This window comes from Salvelinus alpinus, chromosome 26 (genome assembly GCF_045679555.1).
Source record: "Salvelinus alpinus chromosome 26, SLU_Salpinus.1, whole genome shotgun sequence".
Taxonomy (NCBI): Eukaryota; Metazoa; Chordata; class Actinopteri; order Salmoniformes; family Salmonidae; genus Salvelinus; species Salvelinus alpinus.
Window position 1 is genome coordinate 29,442,787 of NC_092111.1, and position 25,135 is coordinate 29,467,921.

At 45.5% G+C, this 25,135-nt stretch overlaps 2 protein-coding genes across 5 annotated transcripts in view; one reads left to right on the forward strand and one right to left on the reverse strand.

The window, feature by feature from the left end:
* Positions 1–15,751, forward strand: part of LOC139555113 (tax1-binding protein 1 homolog A-like) — a 40,152-nt gene extending 24,401 nt beyond the window's left edge. For 3 of the 4 annotated variants that reach the window (XM_071368600.1, XM_071368602.1, XM_071368603.1), the window contains exons 9-17: positions 473–724; positions 888–1,064; positions 1,716–1,788; positions 1,879–2,351; positions 5,242–5,328; positions 8,163–8,349; positions 8,655–8,857; positions 13,986–14,071; positions 14,317–15,751. In XM_071368600.1, coding sequence (XP_071224701.1) covers positions 473–724; positions 888–1,064; positions 1,716–1,788; positions 1,879–2,351; positions 5,242–5,328; positions 8,163–8,349; positions 8,655–8,857; positions 13,986–14,071; positions 14,317–14,527 — 1,749 coding nt within the window. In that variant the 3' untranslated portion in view covers positions 14,528–15,751. The remainder of the gene's footprint in view (positions 1–472; positions 725–887; positions 1,065–1,715; positions 1,789–1,878; positions 2,352–5,241; positions 5,329–8,162; positions 8,350–8,654; positions 8,858–13,985; positions 14,072–14,316) is intronic. The other variant, XM_071368601.1, reaches the window with a different exon arrangement.
* A 1,914-nt stretch (positions 15,752–17,665) lies between these two features.
* The window catches only part of LOC139555114 (juxtaposed with another zinc finger protein 1-like), a 42,821-nt gene continuing 35,351 nt past the window's right edge, over positions 17,666–25,135 (reverse strand). The window contains exons 3-5 of the mRNA XM_071368604.1: positions 23,614–23,810; positions 20,202–20,371; positions 17,666–19,788 (exon numbers count right to left, since the gene is read on the reverse strand). Coding sequence (XP_071224705.1) covers positions 19,612–19,788; positions 20,202–20,371; positions 23,614–23,810 — 544 coding nt within the window. The 3' untranslated portion in view covers positions 17,666–19,611. The remainder of the gene's footprint in view (positions 19,789–20,201; positions 20,372–23,613; positions 23,811–25,135) is intronic.

A 25,135-nucleotide genomic window follows, 5' to 3' on the forward strand; every position in this document is an offset into this window, starting at 1 on the left:
ATTATTGGTTATTATTATTATTGTCAATGATTTTGTTGACAGAACCCATTGTATTATATTATTGTATTAAATGATCGTATAAACTATTACAAAATATAGAAATGCTGTTTATCTTTTGCTGTTTAGCATGATAGACAAGTTGACTAAAGCACTAACAGACATGCAGTGTCCATGTTTCATGTGACATTTTTGAATGACATGTAGATGTTTTGTTGTTGCTAGAGTTACGGTCTCATTGTGCCTACCTAGACTCTTATTCCTGTAACTACACGTGAAGAAAATCATATTTAAATGTATATCAAACCATTTAGAAATGTTGACCCTGATGTCACATATTGGCCCCTTTATTTAGAAAATAAAGACTCACATGTAAGCTAAGATAGCCCTTCTGAGGTAGCAGTTACTGTGTGTCAGGCCTCGCAGCACCTGTGTGTAAATGTGTGTATTAACCTGTCTACCCCTCCCTCTCCAGGCTGAGATGGGTCGTCTGAGGGAGAAGCTTCGCCAGGCCGAGGAGCAGCTCCAGGCGTCTCGCCAGCAGGCCGCCATGTTGGTGTCGGAGCTCCGTGACTCAGCGAACGCCCGCGACCGCACCATGACCGAGCTGTACCGCGCCCGCCTGGAGGTCGACGCCCTCCGCGCCAGCCTGGCCGATGCCCAGGCCGAGTGCCGGCGAATGGAGACGCAGCTGGACCGCATGAGGACCACCTCCCAACAGGAAGTGGTAAGGAGACCATAGATATCCACAGATGGATCTTTCTTAGTTTTTAAGAATATAAATGTAAGAGGAATGTACAACTGCTGTGTGCTGTAGACAAATTTAGTAACAGAATTCCAGTATTGAAAGATTTATTTGTGCTGAACTACTCCCCCTCCCTCTTTCTCAGGGTGTGGGGACCTCCAGTGAGGGGGGGTGTGTGGTGTCTGAGGCGGAGGCTGAGCTACAGAGAGAAGTGGAGGAGCTGAAGCTGCGTCTCCACATGGCCGCTGAGCACTACAAGGAGAAGTACAGAGAGTGTCAGCGACTCCGCAGGCAGGTGGCCAAGCTCAGCGAGGCCCAGGGGGTGAGTCTGTCTGTCTGCAGTACTGTAATACACCACACCATAGCGCCATCTAGTGGCACACACCCAAGGCCACTGACGGTTTGCATCCAAAATGGCACCCTCTTCCTTATATAGTCCACTACTTTTGACCAGTGCCCATACATATATGCTCCCTATATAGTCCACTACTTTTGACCAGTGCCCATACATATATGCTCCCTATATAGTCCACTACTTTTGACCAGTGCCCATACATATATGCTCCCTATATAGTCCACTACTTTTGACCAGTGCCCATACATATATGCTCCCTATATAGTCCACTACTTTTGACCAGTGCCCATACATATATGCTCCCTATATAGTGCACTACTTTTGACCAGGGCCCATACAGATATGTTCCCTATATAGTGCGCTACATTTGACCAGGGCCCATACGGCTCTCTTCCCTATATAGTGCACTACATTTCATAAAGGCCCTTAGGGCTCTGGTCAAAAGTAGTGAATGTTAGGGAATAGGGTGCCATTTCATAAGCAGCAAAGTGGTCTCTTATGTCCCCAGCCTGATTCAGCAACAGAAACATTATATCTAATGACTGGGAGTTTATCATTGGGGTACATCTCAATGGTCTGAAATGGCTTCCTCAACTTATTTCCCCTTTATGTCTGTAGGAGTCAAAGAGAAACGCTGCTACTGAGACGACACAGGCGCCACTGACACCCAGTCCAGAGTCACCTACAGCAGGTACTGACACACACACACACACACACACACACACACACACACACACGTTTCTCTTTAATACTAAGTCCTCTAACTTCTGTGTGTTTGCAGGCAATCTGGCTGCAGCTGTGCTGAGAGGAGACACTGAGAGGCCTGCTGTCCCTAACCGCAGTTACAAAGACAGGGAACACACACACACCAATACATTCTCAGGCATGGAAACCATGAGAGTAGGGGAGAAAAAGTGGAAGGGGAGAAATGGGGACGAGGTAGAGAGGGAAGTGAGTGGAGGAGAGGAAGGGAAAGAAGAGGAGAGGAAGAAGGACAGGAGTGTAGGAGGTGAGTTCATGAGCATGAAGATGGAGAGTTGGGTGGAGGTGGAGAATGAGAGGAGGAGTGCTGAAGAGGTGGATGAGAGGAGGAGTGTGGAGGAGGATGAGAGGAGGAGTGTGGAGGAGGTAGAGAAAGAACAGACTCGTTCGGTGGAGGAGGAGCTGGCGAGGATGGAGGAGAAGTGGGCGGAGCAGTGTGCTATCAACGAAACGCTCAAACAGAGACTGGCCAATGAGGAGGAGCGATTCCGGGTGAGTCATCCACACACACATACACACGATCATGCTCACATTTAACAACATTTGTACACACACACATGGATGCACACATTCTGGCACACAAACACACCCAGTCTCTCTGCCAGGTTGATAAGGTTGTGTCTAGGTCAGCCCTGTGAGGTTAGCTTGGTTGTTACTCTTTAACCATTCATCACCATGGTCCTCTAAACTGGATGTGTGTGTTTCTCACGATTAAGTGTGTACTTCTCGCTCAGTGAGGGTGTGTGTGTTTCAGTTTCAATGCACAAGTACAGTGAAATGCCTTCCTTTCTAGCTCTGTGTGTGTGCTTGATCTCTGGGAGTGAGTGTGTGCTTGATCTCTGGGAGTGAGTGTGTGCTTGATCTCTGGGAGTGAGTGTGTGCTTGATCTCTGGGAGTGAGTGTGTTTATCTGTGCAGTAAATAATAGTCTCTATCTCTGGGAGGGAGTGTGTTTATCTGTGCAGTAAATAATAGTCTCTCTCTCTGGGAGGGAGTGTGTTTATCTGTGCAGTAAATAGTAGTCTCTATCTCTGGGAGGGAGTGTGTTTATCTGTGCAGTAAATAGTAGTCTCTGTCTCTGGGAGGGAGTGTGTTTATCTGTGCAGTAAATAATAGTCTCTCTCTCTGGGAGGGAGTGTGTTTATCTGTGCAGTAAATAGTAGTCTCTCTCTGGGAGGGAGTGTGTTTATCTGTGCAGTAAATAATAGTCCCTCTCTCTGGGAGGGAGTGTGTTTATCTGTGCAGTAAATAATAGTCTCTCTCTCTGGGAGGGAGTGTGTTTATCTGTGCAGTAAATAATAGTCTCTCTCTCTGGGAGGGAGTGTGTTTATCTGTGCAGTAAATAGTAGTCTCTCTCTGGGAGGGAGTGTGTTTATCTGTGCAGTAAATAATAGTCTCTCTCTCTGGGAGGGAGTGTGTTTATCTGTGCAGTAAATAGTAGTCTCTCTCTGGGAGGGAGTGTGTTTATCTGTGCAGTAAATAATAGTCTCTCTCTCTGGGAGGGAGTGTGTTTATCTGTGCAGTAAATAGTAGTCTCTCTCTGGGAGGGAGTGTGTTTATCTGTGCAGTAAATAATAGTCCCTCTCTCTGGGAGGGAGTGTGTTTATCTGTGCAGTAAATAGTAGTCTCTCTCTCTGGGAGGGAGTGTGTTTATCTGTGCAGTAAATAGTAGTCTCTCTCTCTGGGAGGGAGTGTGTTTATCTGTGCAGTAAATAATAGTCTCTCTCTCTGGGAGGGAGTGTGTTTATCTGTGCAGTAAATAGTAGTCCCTCTCTCTGGGAGGGAGTGTGTTTATCTGTGCAGTAAATAGTAGTCCCTCTCTCTGGGAGGGAGTGTGTTTATCTGTGCAGTAAATAATAGTCTCTCTCTCTGGGAGGGAGTGTGTTTATCTGTGCAGTAAATAATAGTCCCTCTCTCTGGGAGGGAGTGTGTTTATCTGTGCAGTAAATAGTAGTCTCTGTCTCTGGGAGGGAGTGTGCTTATCTGAGGAGTTAAGAGGAGATGAGAGAAAAGAGGAGGAGAGGAATGGAGAGAATTGCACTATTGCAGCCCCCTTCACCAAGAACAATGGAGAGAAAGAGAAATGGAGGAGGGAAAGGGATAGATACTGTAGAAAGAGATAATGGGGAAAAGACAGACGAGGGGGGGAGAATCGGCGGGAGGGAGAGTTGGAGGGAGGGAGGGAGAGTTGGAGGGAGGGAGGGAGAGTTGGAGGGAGGGAGGGAGAGTCGGCGGGAGGGAGGGAGAGTCGGCGGGAGGGAGGGAGAGGGAGTCGGCGGGAGGGAGAGGGAGTCGGCGGGAGGGAGGGAGAGTCGGCGGGAGGGAGGGAGAGTCGGCGGGAGGGAGGGAGAGTCGGCGGGAGGGAGAGGGAGTCGGCGGGAGGGAGGGAGAGTCGGCGGGAGGGAGGGAGAGTCGGCGGGAGGGAGGGAGAGGGAGTCGGCGGTACGGAGGGAGAGGGAGTCGGCGGTACGGAGGGAGAGGGAGTCGGCGGTACGGAGGGAGAGGGAGTCGGCGGTACGGAGGGAGAGGGAGTCGGCGGTACGGAGGGAGGGAGAGTCGGCGGTACGGAGCGAGGGAGAGTCGGCGGGAGGGAGGGAGAGTCGGCGGGAGGGAGAGGGAGTCGGCGGGAGGGAGGGAGAGTCGGCGGGAGGGAGGGAGAGTCGGCGGGAGGGAGGGAGAGGGAGTCGGCGGTACGGAGGGAGAGGGAGTCGGCGGTACGGAGGGAGAGGGAGTCGGCGGTACGGAGGGAGAGGGAGTCGGCGGTACGGAGGGAGAGGGAGTCGGCGGTACGGAGGGAGGGAGAGTCGGCGGTACGGAGCGAGGGAGAGTCGGCGGGAGGGAGGGAGAGTCGGCGGGAGGGAGGGAGAGTCGGCGGGAGGGAGAGGGAGTCGGCGGGAGGGAGGGAGAGTCGGCGGGAGGGAGGGAGAGTCGGCGGGAGGGAGAGGGAGTCGGCGGTACGGAGGGAGAGGGAGTCGGAGGGAGGGAGGGAGGGAGTCGGAGGGAGGGAGTGAAGGAGAGTCGGAGAGGGGGCGGGAAGGAGAGTCGGGGGAGGGAGAGTCGGGAGGAGCTGAAGAGGGGGGAGGGAGGGGGAGAGTCAGAGAGAGAGTGGGAAGAGAGTCAGGGGGAGAGTTGGAGAGAGGGGGAGTCGGACAGAGTCAGGCAGAGTAGCTGCCTTTGTAGTTGTTTGACACACAGCCATGTAAACTTTGCTTGATTTATATTTACCCCAGTGCACTAGACTAGGTTATGTCTGGGATGGTATATACATGATGACTTACAATGGGTTCTTAAAGGATAAATCTGTAAGTTCTCTGTCCCTTGTGGCCAATGGGTACAATGTTTGTCTGATGGTCTAATGTTTTTCCAACGTTTCCTCTGTGTAGATCCAGATGGCAGAGAGGGCCATAGAGGTGACAGAGCTGAAGGAGAGTCTGGCTCAGGCCCTCAGAGAGAAGGACCAACTCAAGGAGGTACTATGAACATTCATACAGCTGTCATAGCATAAGACCTCAGGAAATACACAGTTTACACAGCTGTTAAAACATCAGGACACTGGACCTATGAGCTGTCATATGTTTGAGATGGTATAAAATGCTTTCATAGAGCTACTGCTGAAGCCTGCAAGTGTTTAGCTGTTATAAGCCTACCAAAGCACTGGATACCCCAACATAGCTTCCTCCCTCTGCCCCAATTTCTAGATTCAACTAATGATACGCCCATCCCTGTACTGTACTGCCTTAATACACTAACCATTAAATGGTGGAAATGCCAGCCTTCGTGTCTGTTTCACCCCGCGGTCACCCTCGTTTAAATGTTAAACCGGATAGCCCTGCACTAATGAAGTCATCAAGAGAGGGAGGAAGAAAAAGGTGGGAAGGAGAAAGAAAGGAAAGAGAGGGTGGGAGCACCTTTAGCAAGCATTCGAGAGCTATGTGGGCTGGAGTTTGACACCTCTCACAGTAAGACTAGATTATTCTAGCAGTTGACTTCAGATAGAACTGCAGGTAGAACTGTTTGGTGTTCTATGATAGAAAACCCTGAAGTTGCTCCTAATCGTACATAAGCTCCAATGGATCATTTCAGATATAGGAGAGGTGTCTAGGTATAGGAAAGGGTATTTCAGATCTAGGAGAGGTGTCTAGGTATAGGAAAGGGTATTTCAGATCTAGGAGAGGTGTCTAGGTATAGGAAAGGGTATTTCAGATCTAGGAGAGGTGTCTAGGTATAGGAAAGGGTATTTCAGATCTAGGAGAGGTGTCTAGGTATAGGAAAGGGTATTTCAGATCTAGGAGAGGTGTCTAGGTATAGGAAAGGGTATTTCAGATCTAGGAGAGATGTCTAGGTATAGGAAAGGGTATTTCAGATCTAGGAGAGGTGTCTAGGTATAGGAAAGGGTATTTCAGATCTAGGAGAGGTGTCTAGGTATAGGAAAGGGTATTTCAGATCTAGGAGAGGTGTCTAGGTATAGGAAAGGGTATTTCAGATCTAGGAGGTGTCTAGGTATAGGAAAGGGTATTTCAGATCTAGGAGAGATGTCTAGGTATATGAAAGGGTATTTCAGATCTAGGAGAGGTGTCTAGGTATAGGAAAGGGTATTTCAGATCTAGGAGAGGTGTCTAGGTATAGGAAAGGGTATTTCAGATCTAGGAGAGGTGTCTATGTATATGAAAGGGTATTTCAGATCTAGGGGGTGTCTAGGTATAGGAAAGGGTATTTCAGATCTAGGAGAGATGTCTAGGTATATGAAAGGGTATTTCAGATCTAGGAGAGGTGTCTAGGTATAGGAAAGGGTATTTCAGATCTAGGAGAGGTGTCTAGGTATAGGAAAGGGTATTTCAGATCTAGGAGAGGTGTCTAGGTATAGGAAAGGGTATTTCAGATCTAGGAGAGGTGTCTAGGTATAGGAAAGGGTATTTCAGATCTAGGAGAGGTGTCTAGGTATAGGAAAGGGTATTTCAGATCTAGGAGAGATGTCTAGGTATATGAAAGGGTATTTCAGATCTAGGAGAGCGTCTAGGTATAGGAAAGGGTATTTCAGACAGGGCATAGATGTGACGTCCCGTGGTACTTAGTCCAGGGCCATGGATATTTATACAATGGGTGAGTCTAATCCTGGATGCTGATTGGTTAAAACCACGTTCCAGCCATTGTGCATTTCAGACTACCACTGGCTATGATGGTGAAATGCCTGTTGACTGTTCCATCTGGAAAGTCACTGCACGTCCCGGCCAGGCAATTCATCAACCTGATCTCCACTGTAAAAAGCAGCTAGACGTTATCTCCGTTGCTTTTGGCCAGCACTTGGTTTACAGCAGCTGAGATTTGTAGAAACCTTGCTGTCTGTCTCTCCGACATTTGCAACATTATTACAACATTGAAATGCGATATCCACTGTCCCATCGAGAATGAACGTGTCGGGACGAGACAGATGGCTTTCCTCTGCCAGTCGAAATCATGAATTCGCAGCATTTTTATGGATATATGCAAAGAAATGTCAATAGAAAAACAGGTCAAACAAATGCAGCTAGTTTGCTGTCTTTCCAGCTTCAGTTTGAAGTGATTGTGTTCGCTGTGTAGTTGGCTGTGTAGTTGGCTGTGTAGTTGGCTGTGTAGTTGGCTGTGTAGTTGGCTGTGTAGTTGGCTGTGTAGTTGGCTGTGTAGTTCGCTGTGTAGTTCGCTGTGTAGTTCGCTGTGTAGTTGGCTATCTACCAAGGAGGAAAAGCCTGCATAGCAACCATTTTTTGTTTGGAATGGCAACGATGCCAATCGAACCAACTACCAGATGGCTTGCGTAGCAACCTCAGGACTATATCCCCGTGGAAGGATGAAATGGTATGAATAAATGAATCGAAATAAAGTTTTTAATGAAAATATGTCAATCATTATTTTAATATGATGGTAGCCATTGTATAAAAGTGATAATGCCCTCAAAGCCTTGGTTTGGAGGATATATTGGCACAGTTTGCTGGCCCAAGACAACACCCATGCCAATATATCCTCCAAACCACGGCTTCTCTGGCATTATCACTTAAATACATAGCTATAGTTATACATACAGACATGCATTTTCTGTATATCTAAGATTGTGGCCCAGCCTAAAGGGACATTTCATTCATAAATGTAAGTTTGTCAAATATTTTCTGACTTTAAAAGTAGAGTAATGTCAAGATGAAACCACGCCCCATTGCATTGGTTTTGTTTATCCAGCTATATGAATGAAAAGGATTTCCTGGTTTTATTCGGTGCTGATATTTGTTTCAAATGATTGAAGTTCTCAGTGGCCATCTCCTTGTCCCCGTGCCAGGAGCTGCATCAGTGTCAGGACCGACAGAGGGAGCAGGAGGCTGAGGGTCAGGGGTCAGAGGTCAAACAGCCTGTGTTGCTACGCTACCCCCTGCCCTACCCCCAGGACCCCTCCCCACCCCCCCTGGTACCCCAGAGACCTGCAGAGCTGCAGTACGGGAACCCTTACTCCACCGACAACACTCGAGGTGAAACCCTCTGCCCCCATCTATCTATCTGTCTCTTTGGCTGTCATCTCAACATCACTCTAGCTATCTACTATCTACAATATCTGTGTTTGTCTAAGGGTTTCTACATTTTTTTTATCTTACTGTCTCTCTGGATCTCCCCTTCTCTTGTCGCTGTATCTTCTCTCACTGTCAACCTGTTACATTCTCCCCTCCCATAGGTCTGTTGAACCCCAGCCACATCTCCCACCTAAAGAGACATCGATCCTGCTCGTTTTCAGTGGTGACACCTCTTGTTTTCTGTGTGGTTGTTGTGTTTTCTCCAGACGGGGCAGACGGTGCCCTGTCCCCTGAGCAGATGCCCCGCCCCCCTCCCGAGGCTCCTGGTGCATGCGCCCCTCCGGCCACCCCCCCGACCCCCCCAACCTCTGGTGCAGGCTGGGAGAGAGAGGTGGTCTGCATCCAGCCCTCCTCGCGAAGCATGAGCCCCCCCGATGGACTGGAGCACCCCCCCGAGGAGCCACGCAACGTGAGTTCATACACGGACACGGACACGCACACACACACTCTGCTAAGTTCTGTAACCTAGTCCTCTTTTATTGCTGTTTTTGTATGTCCATTTCTGTCCTCCATCGCCAATCCTTTTTCCACGTACACTGAGTATACCAAACATTAGGAACACCTTCCTAATATTGAATTGCATCCCCTCCTTTTGCCCTCAGAACAGCCTCAATTCATCAGGGCATGGACTCTACAAGGTGTCGAAAGCCCATGCCATGTTGACTCCAATGCTTCCCACAGTTGGCTGGATGTCCTTTTGGTGGTGGATCATTCTTGATACACATGGGAAACTGTTGAGCGTGAAAAACCCAGCAGCGTTGCCGTTCTTGACACAAACCGGTGTGCCTGGCACCTACTACCATACCTCGTTCAAAGGCACTTACATTTTTTGCCCATTCACCCTCCGAATGGCTCACAATCCTTAACAATCCTTCTTTAACCTGTCTCCTCCCCTTCATCTACACTGATTGGAAGTGAATTTAACAGCTGAGTTCATAGCTTTCACCTGGATACACTTGGTCAGTCTGTCATGGAAAGAACAGGTGTTCTTAATGTTTTGTAAAGTCAGTGCATTTACTTTAGCTTGTTCTCTTGTATCCCACTTTCTATTTCTGCTTCTTCTCTCTATCCCTCTCCTCTTTACCATATTTCTTTCCTTTCCATGTCCCCTGTTTTTACCCTCTAACCATTTCATTATATTCTTTATCTTCTTCTTATCTCTCTTTTTCTCTTACACCCTCCATCTCTTCCTCTCTCCCGCCCTGCTGTTTCTCCTTCGTTCCCATATATACACCATTCAAACCAATACGCTTTTTTTGCCGACTTTAACATCGCAGCAACTTTTTTCTGCCTTTTCTTTATATCTGAAAAGTGTTGCTGGTATCAAAGCCTAAACTTTTATTTCCGCGAACCGACCCAGTGATGACTGCGGTAAAGTTCTGCCTACGGCTTTGTATGAAATGTAGCCGTAATGCTGAGGCGGCATTGGTACGCACTACGCTCTGAAGTTCTTGATGGTTGATAGGCAGCGACTATCCTCCTGGCAGTTCTAAACTTTGCAATGCATGTGACTTCACCCACCACATGTACTGTTTTCTTAAGCCAGGGTTTCCCAAACTCGGTCCTGGGGCCTCCCTTGCCCTAGCACTACACAGCTGATTCACATGATCAAATCTTGATGACGAATTCATTATTTAAATCAGCTGTGTAGTGCTAGGTCAAAAAACTAAACGTGGTCCCCAGGACCGAGTTTGGGAAACACTGTCTCAACCACAGAAAATGTGTTTTCTTTTCACTGAATCTCCGTTTGGATATTGGTTAGGCTACAATTATGCTCTGGTAATGTTAGCTAAGTTGAGGTGAGTGCTGCTCATGATCATCTTGCCTAGTTGGCTCATTATTAAACACTGACCAGAACGTTTTGACAGCATGTTATTTAGTTTAACAAGTGGATTATTTTGCTCTTCACTCGCATGTCGCTTATGCTGCGTTCAAAACAACTGGGAACTCTGAAATCTCTGACTTCAGTGCGTTCAAAACAACTGGGAACTCTGAAATCTCTGACTTCAGTGAGTTCAAAACATCTGGAAACTCTGAAATCTCTGACTTCAGTGAGTTCAAAACAACTGGGAACTCTGAAATCTCTGACTTCAGTGAGTTCAAAACAACTGGGAACTCTGAAATCTCTGACTTCAGTGCGTTCAAAACAACTGGGAACTCTGAAATCTCTGACTTCAGTGAGTTCAAAACAACTGGGAACTCTGAAATCTCTGACTTCAGTGAGTTCAAAACAACTGGGAACTCTGAAATCTCTGACTTCAGTGCGTTTAAAACAACTGGGAACTCGGGAAAAAACGAGCTCCGACTGGGGAAAAATCTATTTGAACGGTCATCCAACTCGGCAACTAGTGCCTCTTTCTAGAGCTCTGACTTTCCGACCTGAAGATCACTGGCGTCGCATTTTTCACAGTTGTTTTGAACGTGGCATTAGTAGACTAGGCTTACTCCCGATCTGTGACTTGACTTATCAATGTGACTTTGCTTTACTGAATATCTGTATAGAAACCAATTAAAAGGGAAAGCTCACCCATTTTTACATGTGGCCTTATTTTCACTCTTTCTGTGCTTGTAGTTGATCCCCCAAACAGGATTAAAAAAATATATATATATATATTTGGTTGTGTTACAGAGAAAATTGGTTGTCACACTCTGCTGAGACATCACTTGCTATTGACTACAATGCACTATGAACATGTGTCTAAAGCATGAAATGCTCCAAAACACTCCTAACAAACTCATATTACATCACAATCTCATTCTGGATAATGTCTCGACACAAAAAACCGAAACAAAATATTTTAAAAAACGGTTTGGGTGATCAACTACAAGCGCAGAAAGCGAAAATAAGGCCACATGTGAAAATGGGTGAACTTCCCTTTTAATTGGTTTCTGGCTGGGCAAATAAGTAGAGGTGGTATAGCTCTTCTATTCGTTTTCTCATCTGTCACTGATCAGAAACATTTACCGTGCAATAATGTAGCCTAAATCAAGTGTAGGCCAATCATTTTGCTCGATCTCGTATAGTAGTGTTTCCGCTGCAGTCATTTAACTGTGGCGCTGTGCCACGGTAAAATAATTTCTGCCACACCAAAGAATATGAAACCCTAATTTTATTTTTGTCGAGGCGTACTTTGAAGATGCTAGAACAGTCCACATTTACTTTTCATCAGCATACATACTCAGCATGAATAGAAACATTTGACAACCCCATAGTAGAATAGTTTATCTATTTACCGAGTCGGCTTGATGTGTGTTCTATGTGAGAAATATTCCTCTTGAGGTGCATTCCAGTTGAGTGCCAAAGGGAGGGAAACTTGCACTCTGACAAGCAAATGCACAACAATTCTTGCAATCATGTAAAACAGCAGTTTTAATGGCCTTTGTTAAAAAGAGGACAATCCCAGTTCTCTTCCTACTTTATTTCTCAACTCCTAAATACTGTGTGTTCAAATGTACCATTTTAAACCTAGAGTTTTTAACAGCGTCATGGTTAAGCTCGTTACTGCTCCGCAATTCGCCATGAGTGCATAGGGGAAGAGTGGGGCTACAGAGCATTTGGAAAGTATTCAGACCCCTTGACTTTTTACATATTTTGTTACGTTACAGGCTTATTCTAAAATTGATTAAATTGTTTTACACACAATACCCCATAATGAGAAAAACATTTTGTTGAAATTTCTGCAAAAATATTACAAAAAAATTATGAAATATCGCGTTTACATAAGTATTCAGACCCTTTAATCAGTAATTTGGACTTTAAGCACCTTTGGCAACAATTACAGCCTCGAGTCTTCTTGGGTATGACGCTACAAGCTTGGCACACCTGTATTTGGGGAGTTTCTCCCATTCTTCTCTGTAGAAACTCCGAAGCTCTGTCAGGTTGGATGGGCACAGCTATTTTCAGGTCTCTCCAGAGATATTCGATCAGGTACAAGTTCGGGCTCCGGCTGGGCCACTCAAGGACATTCAGAGACTCGTCCCAAAGCCACACCTGTGTTGTGTTGGCAGTGTACTTAGGGTTGTTGTCCTGTTGGAAGGTGAACCTTCACCCCAGTTTGAGGTCCTGAGTGCTCTGGAGCAGGTTTTCATCAAGGATCGCTCTGTACTTTGTTCCTTTCATCTTTGTCTCGATCCTGACTCGTCTCCCAGTCCCTGCGGCAGAAAAACATCCCCACAGCATGAGGCTGCCACCACCATGCTTCACCGTAGGGATCGTGCCAGGTTTCCTCCAGATGTGACGCTTGGCATTCAGGCCAAACAATTCAATCTTGGTTTCATCAGACCAGAGAATCTTGTTTCTCATGGTCTGAGAGTCCTTTAGGTGCCTTTTGGCAAACTCCGAGCGGTCTGTCACATGCCTTGCACTGAGGAGTGGCTTCTGTCTGGGCACTCTACCATAAAGGCCTGATTGGTGGAGTGCTGCAGAGATGCTTGTCCTTCTGGAAGGTTCTCCCATCTCCACAGAGGAACCTTGGATCTCTGTCAGAGTGACCATCACGTTTTTGGTTAGCTCCCTGACCAAGGCCCTTCTCCCCCGATTGCTCAATTTCGCCGGGCAGCCAGCTCTAGGAAGAGGCTTGGTGGTTCTAAACTTCTTCCATTTAAGAATAATGGAGGCCACAGTGTTCTTAGGGACCTTCAATGCTGCAGACATTTTTTGGTACCCTTCCCCAGATCTGTGCCTCGACACAATCCTGTCTCGGAGCTCTACGGACAATTCCTTCGACCTCATGGCTTGGTTTTTGCTCTGACATGCACTGTCAACTTTGGGACCTTATATAGACAGGTGTGTGTCTTTCCAAATCATGTCCAATCAATTGAATTTACCACAGGTGGACTCCAATCAAGTTGTAGAAACATCTCAAGCATTCTTTGTGATGGTGTCTATTCAATGGATTTATTAAAGTGACATTGGCCCACGTCTACTCCTAAACTTGCAGGCATGTGTACAGGAGATATAAAAGGCTTGTCCCGGCAGGAATGTGCTATAAATGGGACTGGATGAATTGGGATCCAAAAAATTGCCAGATCTTTATTTTACTGGCAACATTCCGTACAGTCTGTCTGTAAAGGGTATAAAACAGGAGGACCCCAGGGTGGCCAGAGATAGAGTAGAGTTCTTTTAAATAAAAGTCTAACGTCTCCCACTCTGAGCTCGTTAGTGTTAGATTGACGTCCGCGGGGGCTGGATGAGGCTAATTGGTAGAAGTTGCCCTTGGACGCAGATTTAGGATCAGTTTATCCTCCCCAAATCTTGTCCTCAAGCTTTAGGGAGGGAAATGCTAAATTGACCTTAGATCAGTTACTATGGGCAACTTCATCTTACTTCCTCCCAATGGTGTATTAGGAGGGCATCGCAGACACACACACACTGCTCTTCACTGATACACTGGTATCATGACCCTCTCCTCTCTAGCTCTATTAACACTCTATTAACCTTTGGAGAGAGTCATCAGTGTTTAGACAGCCATGGTTTGAGAGAGAGAGAGAGAGTGTGTGTGTTGCATGCAGTAATGTTTTGTGTGTATATATTATAGGTTGGTGATGGGGAGCAGCCTGCCTGCAATCATCAGTCCAGCAGCAGACGCAACGATAACAGGAGCAGCTTCTGTTTTGACCCCAGGTAACACACACACACACTGCACACAGACAATACACAAAATGCTATCCCAGCTTTACCAACACACACAAAACCTAACCCTACTCTCTCTGCTCCCTCTCTCTCCCCCTCTGCTCCCTTTCTTCTCTCTCTGCTCCCTCTCTCTCGCCACCTCGCTGTTCCCTCTCTTCTCCCCCTTTCTCCATCTTTCTGTCCCCCTCTCTCCTCCTCATCTGACTATTTTCTATGCCCCCCCCCCCTCCACTCAGTAGTGAGGTCCACAAGCGCTGTCCGTTGTGCGAGGTGATCTTCCCGCCCCACTTTGAGCAGCGTAGCTTTGAGCAGCACGTGGAGAGCCACTGGAAGGTGTGTCCCGTGTGCTCTGAGCAGTTCCCCCTCGACTGCCATCAGCAGCTCTTCCAGAAGCACGTGCTCACACACTTTGATGGCCATGAGCTAAACTTCGACAATATGGAGTAGCGGGGAGGTTGGGGTGTGTGTGTGTGTGTGTGTAAAAGGGAAGGTTGGATTGGATTAAATTATAATAATCGGTTTAATTAAATTCAAATAATTCTAGGAACGTGTGCTCAAATTGGGGTTGGGAATGATTTCATTTCAACTCTGACTAGGAGGGGAGATTACAAATCATCATATCAACATTTGAAAAATAATCTGGGGGAAATTGCTCTTTTAAATGTTCTGAATTTAAATGGAATTAACTTCAATCCTGGCCTCACATGCTACCTTTCAATTAAGTAAAGGTTAAATAATAAAGAAATAAATGCTACCTTTCAAAAACATCAAGGAGTATGTAAGGGGGAGTTTGTCAGTTCCGGTTTAGGGAAATAATTAAAAAAAATACTTGGCGTGAGAAGTTCGGATCACTTTGGTTTCGTCCCATGTTGATGATGTCATCTTTCTGCTTTGGGGTTGTAGTGTCATCACTGCATGTGTTTAGTATCCGTAGGATCCATCACTCCGTAGCCACACCTAGAAACAGGTGACATCCAGGGATGGGAGGGGGAGTAGGTTGACGTTGCCTCTAAACATTGATCTAAGGTCAGTTTTGGGTTTTACCTAATGGTTAAGGTTGGGTAATCTGATCCTAGATCTGTGGTTAGGGGAAACTAATGTACAGCATGACAGTCAGACTCTTGTCAGCAAAAGACGTTAGACATTTTTTTTTTTTTTTATATAACAGGAAATAGCACTACTGTTTAAATTTGACTGCACTAAAAAGGCTTAATTATTCTGAATGTATGTATATATATGAGAAGTAGGACTATTATGGAGACCTCAATGTATTCCCTCATGTTTTAGTAATGACAGAATGATGTACCAATTGTTTTACTTCCTGGTCTCTGGATAGGCTAACATTCTCCTTCAGTTGGAGGGAAGGTAACTGGAAATATGACTGCTCTAGAAAACTACTGTACACCTGGCTATGGTCTCTTTCACTGTGTTAAGTCTATGACCTGAGACTCATCCTTTGTCGGGGTCCAAGTCAGTTTCTGTTGGCTGTGCGTGCGTCTCCACATTGAGTCTCCTTTAGTTCTTGACATCTGTCTGTCTGAGATTTGACTGTTCTTTCAACGTGACCACAGTGCTGTACTTTTGGCTTCAAAGTTGCAGCTTTGTGAGTGTGTAGGTTTGTATGTGTGCATTAAAAATATCTTTATGAATAAAGTACGCCTGTCAAATGGATACAATTGTCATTTTGTCTTTGGGGGTCACAACACACACCAATCAACCACAGACAGTTCTGGGCTCCAGAGTTTTTTAATGTTTTTCTTTTTATGTAATGTCGTTTTACATTTATGAAGCAGCTTCTTGTATATAAAGACAGTTGTACACAGGTCTCCCTACTCATAACCTCTGCACAAATAGGAAACATATGAAAATATAATTTAAAAGCACTTAAGACACACATTACAATACATTCACTGTACACAGTATATCGAAATAGTCCCCCTCACACACACGACTAATGTAATCCTCCCATCCCCACTCTAATACTGTTAGTCGCCCTGTTAAAGTGTATTTAAACTGTAACCATGGCGACCTGCGTCTCCGTGTGGAGGGGTCTCCTAACTCAGTCTCTGATCCCTTGCCAGAAAGCTGCTACGGAGCCAAGGCTTCCAAGTACGGAAACCCCGGCACAGAGTCCGGAACGAGTTCTGTACACCACCCCAACGATGCTACCTTCCTCTTTCACTGCCATTTTCTTTCTGTCTTGTATCCTGGGCCTGTGTTCAACGCATCTCAGAGTAGGAGTACTGGTCTAGGATCAGGTCCCCCCTCCTACCATTTTAAAAGGAAAATTTGATCAGCACTCCAACTCAAATGCTTTGTGAATACGGGCCCTGACCTTAACGCCACACCCATGTAAAGTGGGGTTGTGTGTGTGGTGGGGGACCATCACAGAACTGAATGACAGGTTAGAAATGTTTTGACAAAATGGCACCACTGACATTCCACCACTCTGCTGTACTCTGAAAGCATGATATCACAACATGTCCACCACTCTCCTGCTCTACAGGGGCAATGGGCAAGGCCTTGGTATGACACTATCTACGACCCAAATGGCACTCTATTGCCTATATAGTGCACTAATTTTGACTAGGGCCCATAGGAATAGGGTGCAATTTGGGACTCGCCCAGTGACCTGGCACTGTAACACATGGTTCTGTGACATTTGAGCCTCAGCCATAAATTGTAACACTATAGAGGACTAACAGAGAAAGAAGAATAACACTAGAAGCTCAGATACTGCAGAAAGACTCTCCTAAGAAGCAACTCACACTGACTACTGGAATGCTGTGGTCTACAACACAAGGCAATCAAAGGTTGTAGGTGTAATCTCTCGACACACACACACACACACACACGCGCCCTTTAAGACAAAAGCATGCACACACAGTCACTTGAGGCGCAATGAGACAGTATTCCCTTGACACTTTTGCACGCCTCTAAGATGAAACCTTATGACAGTCTCTCTCCCCCCTCAGGCACATGGTAATGTCAATGTTTGGCAGTAGAGAGCTGTTGGCAATGATCATGGAAAAGAAACCAGAAACAATACTTGGCAAATGGAATAGAGCATGATGCTTCAACTAGTCTGCTCACACTACAGTCTAGAATAACCTTCTAGAATACAGTATGATGCCTCAACTGGTCTGCTCACACTAGTCTGGAATAACCTTCTAGAATACAGGATGGACAATCCATTCCGGGATCAGTCCTATAACTCTTCTAGAACAGTGGGAATGAAGGGATTCAATACTTTCCCTGTTTCTCTATATGGGCCAAATGATAACATGAAATCTGCATGTAACTTTAGCGCAAATCGTGCATTAAATAGCAATAGGAGAAACTGAAATAGATTTTGGACACAGATCTCAAGTTAGGATTCAAGTCATAGTCAGTTTGTTTTTTGCTGCTGGGAATATCTAGACCTGAGGTCACCTAGCTGTTTCAACTTTGAACTATGACACCACAGAACAGGTTGTCTCAGGGGGTTGAGCAATGAAACACATACTTATCGATAAAATATCAAAAGAAAATATCTGGAAAATATATTGAAAAATAAAGTATAAAATAAAGCAACTATTTTGTATATGGTTATGAATACTTATATATTTGTATATACACACACATCTATTGTTTATATATCTATATATAGACTGTTAAACACAACTCCATCCATCCATCCACTCCTTCCTCCTCTTGCCCTCATCCCTCTCTCACCTTACTCCCCTCTTCTTTCTTTTTTTACAGTTAGCACCTTATGTCAATACAAAAAGTAAGGACAATTGTTGTGATAGCATAAGAATGTGCAAATGTACAACAACAAAACTAAGCCTATAAAGATACATATCATTCATAAAATAAGAGATAGCATGTCAAAACCATACAACATAATACAAGACAAAGTCTAAACAACTTAAAGCATGCACTAGATCCTTTAGTGTGTGGCAGGAAGGGATAGGGGTTTGGGTTGTCACCCCTATGTTGGACCAGAAGGGATAGGGGTTTGGGTTGTCACCCCTATGTTGGACCAGAAGGGATAGGGGTTTGGGTTGTCACCCCTATGTTGGACCAGAAGGGATAGGGGTTTGGGTTGTCACCCCTAAGACTAGGCCAGAAGGGATAGGGGTTTGGGTTGTCACCCCTAAGATTGGGCCAGAAGGGATAGGGGTTTGGGTTGTCACCCCTAAGATTGGGCCAGAAGGGATAGGGGTTTGGGTTGTCACCCCTATGTTGGACCAGAAGGGATAGGGGTTTGGGTTGTCACCCCTAAGACTAGGCCAGAAGGGATAGGGGTTTGGGTTGTCACCCCTAAGATTGGGCCAGAAGGGATAGGGGTTTGGGTTGTCACCCCTATGTTGGACCAGAAGGGATAGGGGTTTGGGTTGTCACCCCTATGTTGGACCAGAAGGGATAGGGGTTTGGGTTGTCACCCCTAAGATTGGGCCAGAAGGGATAGGGGTTTGGGTTGTCACCCCTAAGATTGGGCCAGAAGGGATAGGGGTTTGGGTTGTCACCCCTAAGATTGGGCCAGAAGGGATAGGGGTTTGGGTTGTCACCCCTATGTTGGACCAGAAGGGATAGGGGTATGGGTTGTCACCCCTATGTTGGACCAGAAGGGATAGGGGTTTGGGTTGTCACCACTAAGATTGGGCCAGAAGGGATAGGGGTTTGGGTTGTCACCCCTATGTTGGACCAGAAGGGATAGGGGTTTGGGTTGTCACCCCTAAGATTGGGCCAGAAGGGATAGGGGTTTGGGTTGTCACCCCTATTTTGGGCCAGAAGGGATAGGGGTTTGGGTTGTCACCCCTATGTTGGGCCAGAAAGGATAGGGGTTTGGGTTGTCACCCCTAAGATTGGGCCAGAAGGGATAGGGGTTTGGGTTGTCACCCGTATGTTGGACCAGAAGGGATAGGGGTTTGGGTTGTCACCCCTATGTTGGACCAGAAGGGATAGGGGTTTGGGTTGTCACCCCTAAGATTGGGCCAGAAGGGATAGGGGTTTGGGTTGTCACCCCTATGTTGGGCCAGAAGGGATAGGGGTTTGGGTTGTCACCCCTAAGATTGGGCCAGAAGGGATAGGGGTATGGTTTGGGTTGTCACCCCTATGTTGGGCCAGAAGGGATAGGGGTTTGGGTTGTCACCCCTAAGATTGGGCCAGAAGGGATAGGGGTTTGGGTTGTCACCCCTATGTTGGGCCAGAAGGGATAGGGGTTTGGGTTGTCACCCCTATGTTGGGCCAGAAGGGATAGGGGTATGGTTTGGGTTGTCACCCCTATGTTGGGCCAGAAGGGATAGGGGTTTGGGTTGTCACCCCTATGTTGGGCCAGAAGGGATAGGGGTTTGGGTTGTCACCCCTATGTTGGGCCTGAAGGAATAGGGGTATGTTTTGGGTGGTTGGGAGAGGGGAGGTGGATATTGACGATTGAAAAGGTTTGGGGTGGTTGGGTTGGGTGGGTAGTGCTGGTGAGGAATAGGGTAATGTTTGGGGGGGTATACATGGTGGGGGGTGACCAGGGGTTGTCACGACGATCGTCTCTAGCCCTGCATCTTGCGGATGATGTCGGCGGAGACGGGCGGGTGGAAGTTGATGGTGTGGTGTCTCAGGCCCTGGGACGTCTTGTAGCTCTTCCCACAGCGGCACTTGAAGGGCTTCCGCACACGGATCTGTGTCCGGTGGCCGTTCTTGGCATGGTATTTAATACCGTTCACATTCTGAATGAGGGGGAGAGACATTATCAGGAGGACCCTGGCCTCTAAGACGCTGCCTCCAGAATACCTGTGTAAGTATGGGTTTAAATCCAGATGACTGCTGTTCTAACACACCCTCTCCTCCCATCTCTCCTGTCAGTCTTACTATCCCATCTAATAAATAAAATAAATAAAAAAGGAATAAAAATAACAATTTCCCTTTCCATTTTCTCAGTGAGGATCCCAAAAAGCAACATCCAGGAACAACATTGCAAACGTTGACATTGCTAGAGGAAGATCCTGTATTGAAGTGAAAACCTCCAATACTCAGATCACAGGCTATACTGAACTGATATATAGAGGACTAGAGTATAGCAGAAGAATATAACTAGGTACCAAATACAGTGAAGTGAGCTGGGGCTGAGTGTGTACTGCACCTTGTATCTCTTCTTGCAGCCAGGCACAGGGCAGGCGAAGGGTTTCTCCTCCCCTCCATTCATACACATGGAGCTGAGGATAGACTCCGAGCTGATGGCACTCTCTGTGGTCCAGGACTCATCACTGTCTGACTCCTCATAGTCCACCTCCTCATCATCATACTCACTGCCTGGAGGGGGAACACACACAGAGAGTAAGAAGACGGAGAGAACATAACTATAGGGGAAACACAGACAGTTACATCTGTCTATTGTCTCAAGGAGAGGGGCATGGAGCAGAGAGGGAGAGGGGAATTTGATGGAACTAGGACAGAGGAGGGTTTGGTGTATGTGTGTGTGAGTCAGGGGAACCCAGGGGGAGGGGGTTGGCTCCCTGAAAGAGATCATTAAGTGGGAGGTATCCTTGTTGCTTTGCCTGGAAAAAGTGCACAACTTTTTCCACTCTCACACTGACTATTACAACCCCACCCCACACTGTACCCCCACCATTACACAGGAAACACTTCAACTCAGCAGGAGGAAGTGGATGGCACCCTGGCACATGTTAAAAGGATGTCAACAAGGGTGTGTGTGGGTGCGTGCGTGCGTGGTTGTGTAAGCGCAGACCTAATGCTGCGATTGGAAACATTTGGGCAGGAATTGAACATCTGCTTTTGGGCTCTGAAACACACACACACACACACACACACACACACACACACACACACACACACACACACACACACACACACACACACACACACACACACACACACACACACACACACACACAGTGCGATAGCTGGCGTGTAATTACCAGTGTTGACTGGGTTCACTGCACACTGCAGGAACACTCTCTCCCTCTACTGAACACACATGTTGCACTGGCCTGTAGTCTAGAACACTCCCAATAGGAATGTTCCATTGACTCTCAGTCTAGAACACTCCCAAAAGGAATGTTCCATTGATCCTCAGTCTAGAACACTCCCAATAGGAATGTTCCATTGACCCTCAGTCTAGAACACTCCCAATAGGAATGTTCCATTGACCCTCAGTCTAGAACACTCCCAATAGGAATGTTCCATTGACCCTCAGTCTAGAACACTCCCAATAGGAATGTTCCATTGACCCTCAGTCTAGAACACTAGAGGCAAAGCCATTTAGAAGACACTTTTATCCAAAGAGACTTACAGTAGTGGGTGCATACATTTCCTGATGGGTGAATCCAGCGATAAGCAAACTCACAATCCTGGAGTTGCGATCACCATGTTTTACCCAGTGCGTCACACAGAACCACAAGGGGCCATACATCTTCAGTAGGGCCGAGACGATACCAGTGTCACAATATTTTTTCCATGGCAAAAATGAAAACCCGAATTAGACCCAATTCTTTGGTCCTTTAAAAACTGTCTGTATGTCAAATATTGTGTGCTATTACTTGGAAAATAAATACATGTGACTCTGGATGATAACATAATGTTTGTTTCCAACATTTTTGGAACTATAGGGGGTGCTGTTCCGCATTAGCATATTTGGGTCTCCAAATTAAACTGCCTCGTGCTAAATTCTTGATCGTACAATATGCATATTATTGTTATTATTGGATAGAAAACACTTTCTAGTTTCTATAGCCGTAGGAATTTTGTCTCTGAGTGGTACAGAACAATATCTACAGCACTTTTCATGACAGGGGTCAGATTTCAGAAATTTTTACCCCTGATCTGGAGTCTGTTTTTAAGGCGACAGTGAATGCTATGAAGAAACCGACACTGCCTACGTCTTCCTCTGGGTGTCTGTACGTCATCACGTTTTGAATGGAGTCTATTGCACAATCACAGCCACTATAAAACAAGAAAACGTAGAAGTACCGCTCTCTTCCTGCATGCGTCGTGCGCAAGATGGACATCAGACCTGCCTCCTTCCAAATCGTTGTTTAGAGAGTGATATTTCTCCGGTCATGTTTTTAGTCGTTATAGTTGTTAAAAACATCATAATGTAGTTAATTTGAACCGTTTTATAGCAATTTATATCCGTTTAGTGCGATTTTGAGGAATTTCTTTGTTGTGCACTCTGAAACTTTGGACACGTTTCGGGGTCCCGTTCGATCGTTAGTGGATATTTCGAAGGACAGAGGACATCTATCGACCAAAAGAAGATTACAACATAGAAAGGATACATTGCCCAAGAATCTGATGGAAGAACAGCTCAAAGTAAGCAATATTTAATATGATAAATCGTTGTTCTGTCGAAATATTTTAAACGCATATTTCGCCATTTTGTTTGTTATCGCGTCACTTGGCGAACCCTGTATTGAAAAGTAAGGATAATTTTAAAAATGTAAGTCAGCGGTTGCATTAAGAACTAATTTGTCTTTCGATTCCTGTCAACCCTGTATTTTTTAGTCAAGTATATGATTAGCTTTCGATTAAACTAGATCACTCTGAAAGCTGACGTCCCTCATTTTGATGCTTGAGTTGCTACTATTTTCATTGTATAACCACGGTTTTGTATGGCTAAATATGCACATTTTCGAACAAACTGTATATGTATGTTGTAAAATGATGTTACAGGAGTGTCATCGGAAGAATTCTGAGAAGGTTAGTGAAAAAATTAATATATTTTGGCGGTGATTACGTTATAGCGCTCTTTGGCTGGAATCGATGCTCTGGTAACGTTTTCACATGTGGTATGCTAACTTATCGATTTATTGTGTTTTCGCTGTAAAACGCTTAGAAAATCTGAAATATTGTCTGGAATCACAAGATCTGGGTCTTTCCATTGCTATGCTTTGTCTATTCTTATGAAATGTTTTATTAAGAGTAAATTGGTCATACACGTTGCTCTCTATAGTAATTCTAGTCGTCTTGTGATGGTCGGTGCAATTGTAAACTGTGATTTCTACCTGAAATATGCACTTTTTTCTAACAAAACCTATCCTATACCATAAATATGTTATCAGACTGTCATCTGAAGAGGTTTTTTCTTGGTTAGTGGCTATCAATATCTTAGTTTAGCCGAATTGGTGATAGCACCTGAAGTAGTAAGAAACTGATGGAGTTAGAAAAGGGGTGTATTTTGCTAACGTGTTTAGCTAATAGATTTACATATTTTGTCTTCCCTGTAAAACATTTTAAAAATCTGAAATGGTGGCTTTATTCACAAGATCTGTATCTTTCATCTGGTGTCTTGGACTTGTGATTTAATGATATTTAGATGCTACTATCTACTTGTGAAGCTATGCTAGCTATGCTAATCAGTGTGTGGGGGTGTGGGGGGTGATCCCGGACCCGGGGTAGAGGCTCGTTAGAGGTTAAGGCTGTTAAAATAAAAAAGTTACATTCAATTCGTGTTTTGTTTCCATGCCACGATACTAGCGATTATCGCAATACTGGTATCGTCCAGGCCCTAATCATAAGTGTCCACTTTCTCTTACCTGTGGGTGTGCTGCTACGGAAGGAGGAGGAGGGTGTGATGGGTGGAGTCACGGGAGGAGTCAGGTTGCCGTTACTGTGGCGTGGAGGCGTGGCCACGCTGTTTCGAGACACACCCCCTGTGATTGACAGGGAAAGTTTGGGCGTGGCCCGCTTCTTCAAGGTCTCCTGCTCCCGACGCGCCGCATCCGTCATGAATCTGGAAACACATTACATGTTACACACACACACCTACAAATAAAGATTACTTAATGATAATAAAGTAGTATATCCCCCTCTTCTCACTCCCTCCTCTCCCTCCCTCCCTCCCTCGCCCTAGTAGGAAGTCTACTATGTGCAGCTCACCCTGCACGAACATAAATAACATGAGCATGTCTACTTCTGCTAAGCTTCCCAGTAAAGCAATGAAAACAATCAAGCACCCCAGAAAAGTGCTAAAAATTGCCCAAGTTAACATATGTACAGTTATTCCTCCTTTAAAATTTGCGTCATACTGTGGCATCCCTTGTGGGCTGCTGCAGCATTCTGTGGCACGTTATCTATTTGTCAGCCATTTTTTCTGTTAATGCAAGTTATAGCTAGTTTGACCACCAGAGGGCATATTTGAGAAGCATTTGATAGTCTTCCATATTGCAGGCACGTGGAGACCGGAGTTCAATTAAGAATTTGTTCTTAACTGATTCCACATGTGTTATTTCATAGTTGTGATGTCTTCACTATTTTGAGCTTCACTAGTTGGAAGTTTACATACACTTAGGTTGGAGTCATTAAAACTCGTTTTTCAACCACTCCACAAATTTCTTGTTAACAAACTATAGTTTTGGCAAGTCGGTTAGGACATCTACTTTGTGCATGACAAGTAATTTTTCCACAATTGTTTACAGACAGATTATTTAACTTATAATTCACTGTATCACAATTCCAGTGGGTCAGAAGTTTACATAAACTAAGTTGACTGTGCCTTTAACTTCTTATGGCTGGGGGGCAGTATTAAGTAGCTTGGATGAATAAGGTGCCCAGAGTAAACTGCCTGCTACTCAGGCCCAGAAGCTAAGAGATGCATATTATTAGTATATTTGGATAGAAAACACTCTGAAGTTTCTAAAACTGTTTGAATGATGTCTGTGAGTATAACAGAACTCATATGGCAGGCAAAAACCTGAGAAAAAATCCAACCAGGAAGTGGGAAATCTGAGGTTTGTAGGTTTTCAAGTCTTTGCCTATCCAATATACAGTGTAAAATTTGGTCCGATAGATGTCAACAGTCTTTAGAACCTTGTTTCAGGCTTCTACTGTGAAGGGGGAGCGAATAAGAGCTGTTTGACTAAGAGGTCTGGCAGAATGCCATGAGCTAAGTCATGTGCGCGGCCGTGAGAGTGAGCTGCGTTCCTTTTCATTTCTAAAGACAAAGGAATTGTCCGGTTGGAATATTATTGAAGATTTATGATAAAACCATCCTTAAGATTGATTCTATACATCGTTTGACATGTTTCTACGAACTGTAATGGAACTTTTTGACTTTTC